The sequence below is a fragment of the Falco rusticolus genome, chromosome 8 (assembly GCF_015220075.1).
Source record: "Falco rusticolus isolate bFalRus1 chromosome 8, bFalRus1.pri, whole genome shotgun sequence".
Lineage (NCBI taxonomy): Eukaryota > Metazoa > Chordata > Aves > Falconiformes > Falconidae > Falco > Falco rusticolus.
This window is the reverse complement of record NC_051194.1, coordinates 65,304,134-65,307,934: the sequence shown is the minus strand read 5'-3', so window position 1 is coordinate 65,307,934 and position 3,801 is coordinate 65,304,134. Positions and strand designations below refer to the sequence as shown.

At 39.8% G+C, this 3,801-nt stretch overlaps 1 protein-coding gene across 1 annotated transcript in view; it reads right to left on the bottom strand.

Moving 5' to 3' along the window:
• Nucleotides 1–3,801, bottom strand: part of LOC119152948 (caspase-8-like) — a 7,505-nt gene continuing 3,704 nt past the window's right edge. The window contains 2 exon segments of the mRNA XM_037398753.1: nucleotides 1–357; nucleotides 874–1,378. Coding sequence (XP_037254650.1) covers nucleotides 156–357; nucleotides 874–1,378 — 707 coding nt within the window. The 3' untranslated portion in view covers nucleotides 1–155.

The window sequence follows — 3,801 nt, the reverse complement described above, 5'->3', positions numbered from 1 at the left end:
GACGATGTAAACAGCTGGCACATGGATTGTTTAATTCAGTCTTTTCCAGTTTCACAGTTTTGTTTGTCCAAGATATTTATGAGCCCTTGCCTTGAAGCTAGGTTCCTCAGGATTCTGGCTAACTGCTTTAAAACAGGTAGTGTGGTAAACTGCATTTAAATGAGATGTGCTGGTAAAAGGATGTATTTTAAAAACCTCAATGTTGCTGTGAAGGAGGGGTTTCTAGGTATCGGGAATATTAATTTTCTCCTTAAGGTATATGCCGGTTGGGGCATCTGCTTCTTTGTCCCCAAGCGGTCAACACGTCTGCCCACATCTTCATTAACTTCTGTAAGAATTGACAAAATATCTTCACCCCTGCAGCCAGAAGAAGAGCAAAAATACAAAAATTACTTATTAATGAGCAGATGGCACTCCATTTAACACTTCCAGATAATCTAGAAGATACGGTATAAATATTCAAAACACAAAACCCCATCTTTTTCTCCAAATTTCTCTTTTGTTCTCATTTCAGTCACAAAATACAAAAGACCTTTTTTACTCTGTCTTGCTTGATTCAACCAGCAAAAAATAACGGAAAAGAGTTTTTACCTCAATCCACTCAAGAACAGATTGTTCTGCCTTAGAGAATACAGATAGGAGGTTCTGAGGTTTTTTTACAATAAACTTTGCATTGTCCAGATTATCTCTATGGTACTAGCAGTGTTAAGGTAAATTTATCAGTGGCAAGCAAACAAATCATCAGTTTAACGTTTTGGTTTTTTTGTCCACCTCAGAAGATGGTTAGGGTTCCTATGTGAATTTGCCTTTGGAAAAAAAGGAGGGGGCAAGTTCCTCCCGTTTTTTCATGGAAGAGCTAAGCAAAGTACTTACCTTGGTACCAACAACTGTAGCTTGCTGCACAGGGCCTGAATATACCAAGCACCCTGCTGAATGTGCCGGAAAGAGACATATCCATCAATTGTGGCCATGCCTAGGAGGAAATCAGCCTCTTCGGGAATACTTTCAGAAGGAGAAACACTCTGTTGCATGGAAGACAAATCGGGAATTCTTGCATCAGCTTCAACATAGACAGGACACTGTATCTCCTTTCCCTGGCAAGCTTGGATAAAGAAGAGTTTGGGCTTTTCAGCCAGTTGTGGACATTGTTTAGCCGTGAAGTGGGACATGATCATGCGGATTGATACAAGTTCCTCATCTTTCCCGTAGATCGCTCCTGACTCTCCATGAGATAGAATACAACATATAAAACAGTCCCTGTCTTTGTGATCTTGCAAACGCTGCCAAGTTCGCATCAGATCTTTAATCTCCCAAGATGTCAGGTCAGTGTAAGTCCTCACGTCCAGACCAAGCCATGTGAATACTTGCTCCAGTTCCCCTGTAATTAAAATAAAAGAAAAAAAAAATGATGCAGTAGAAAAACATTTCATGAAGTCACCATGCAAGCTAATCTGAAAGACCTCACAGCCTGACACTTCTGCAGATTCATCCTCATACTAGTATCAACTAAAGGTTAACTGGAATAAAAAAGGTAGCATCAGCTCAAACATAGGAGTTCCTCAGTTTTTGTAGACAAGTTTCAGAAATACAGTGACATTTCACAATGTATGATGACACACAGAGTGAGCTCACAAATGACACCTGAAAACTCGCGGAATCCTCCCCACCCCAAGTTTCAGATTAGATCTTTCAAAACCTTCCTCATATTATTTTCCAGTTGCAGTTTTGACGATTAGAGTTTCACACACGAGATAAAGAGAATGAACAGAATAAAACAAGAAGTATGCACAGAGTTGCTTGGTTATGGAATTTTGCATTATATCATGTAGAATGATGGTTTACTTTTTGTTCTTCATTATAGCTATATAGATAAAGGCTTAGTAAAGAGATTCTTAAAAGGATCCAAGAATGATCCAACTGCATCAGAAACTCAGTGGTTACTCATCCTTTAATCCTTCCTCCCCTAGGAGACACAAATAACATAATATAACACATCCCAAACATTTTACTCTTTAAGAGTATTAACTACCTAAAATATGCACATATATAGAGCAATACTAGACAATCAACTCACATGGGTAAACAGAGAGACTAATCCTTCAAAAAACTGACTTCAGTAACTTACCAGCATCTTTGCAAGAACCCTTCCTCTCCTGAAGAGACCTATCAAAGTTAACATTATAATAAGACAAAATCCTCTGTGTGGTCCATCCATTTTGTAGCTTTTCATCTTCTGTAGAAAGGAGAGGAAAAAAGATTACAGCCTCAATGAATTTATTCAACTTACTTGGATTTCCTTAACATGTCTCAAAATTGGCATCAAAAAATTAGAGGTACCTAAGACTGTGAGTGACTTTTGGAAAGCTGGAACTCAATGGTTGCCTCCCTGTGTGAAAAGACATGGATGAAGCCTCAAGCACACTGTCACCATACTATCATACTGCAGAGGACAGGTTTAGCAGCTGGGTTGGTCATCTGTATGCAAAAGGAAGGACTCAGCAGCCAAACTGCACAATCTGAATTGGTGATAGGGACAGAAGTCCCCAGCTGTTTCCAATGTCACAACAATATTTTAACTTCAGATGGCAGAGGGTTGACAATGAAACTACAGGATGCTAGACATCTGAGTTGTTTTTTTCAAGAGTGCTGATGAATACCTGGAGCAGGTGGTTCACAGAGATCCACTGGAAAGTAATGCAAGCAGAACAGAGATCTCAGAAGTGTGTAAACCTGCCCGCACTACCATTTTGCTAAGACTTAAAAGTTACCTCCCACTGTTAGGAAAGAACGTTTTAAAAACTGAAAAGTCACCAAAATTTCAAGTACCATCTCTTCAAGTCCAACCTTGGGTTGAAATCAAAAACTCCCACCACTCCAGTTCCTTTCTGCTCACTAGAGAAAGCAACAAACACCTGCTTTTGTGCATTTTAGGAGAACAAACCGAAGGCAGCACTCCAAGCCCCTTCAACAGCAGTAAGAAGTATTTCTGATACACCAGCCTGAACATCAGGTGATACCAAGATATATTACAGCACAGAACATCAAGAAGTTAAATAGTTATAAACAAATGCAGGAAATTGCTCCCTCAATATCCATGCTCATCAGAAGGAAACAGCCAGAGGGAGAACCCAGTGGTTACACTGCTGCACAAGGTTAAAAAGTGCACATAAAGCTTCTAAGAAGGGAACTCACAAAAGGATCTTTTCTCCTGTACCAAGACCTCTGGTTTATTGAGAAAGATTGTTACATGCCTGCAACAGCTTACTCAAAAACTCTTGCACCTTTTATCCTCACGAGGTCTTTGCATGCTACCCCTGATCAAATTTCAAGATGGCCTGAACCTTTTTCTAAGCCAATCCAGAGAGAACTGTGAAACTGTTTGTGTCTTGCACATTCTGCTGCGTCTCGAAAATACATACTTAAGAGATGCCAAACAGTTTGCCTGTATCAGGAGATAAGAAGATACAATGATGTGTGGATAACATCAAGGGTTAAAATGTTCTCTGAAAAGCTCCAGTTGATCAGACAACTCAAAAAACTTTATGAGACGCGCAGGCATTCACATGTCCTTGTATGATAAATGTCATTACAGGGATGAAGACCCCGCCACCCAGGTATCAACAAGAAGGATTTAAGAGATTGTCCCAAACCTTGGATTCCTACATTGCTGAACTTCTGGCAGCTCCAGGTTCATTTCAGAGAAGCCTTGTGTAAGATTAGTTGCTTTGTTATCTAGAAAAAAAACCCAAGCATAGATATTTATGACGAGAAAATCTAGTATGGAGGACGTAACGAAAGGAG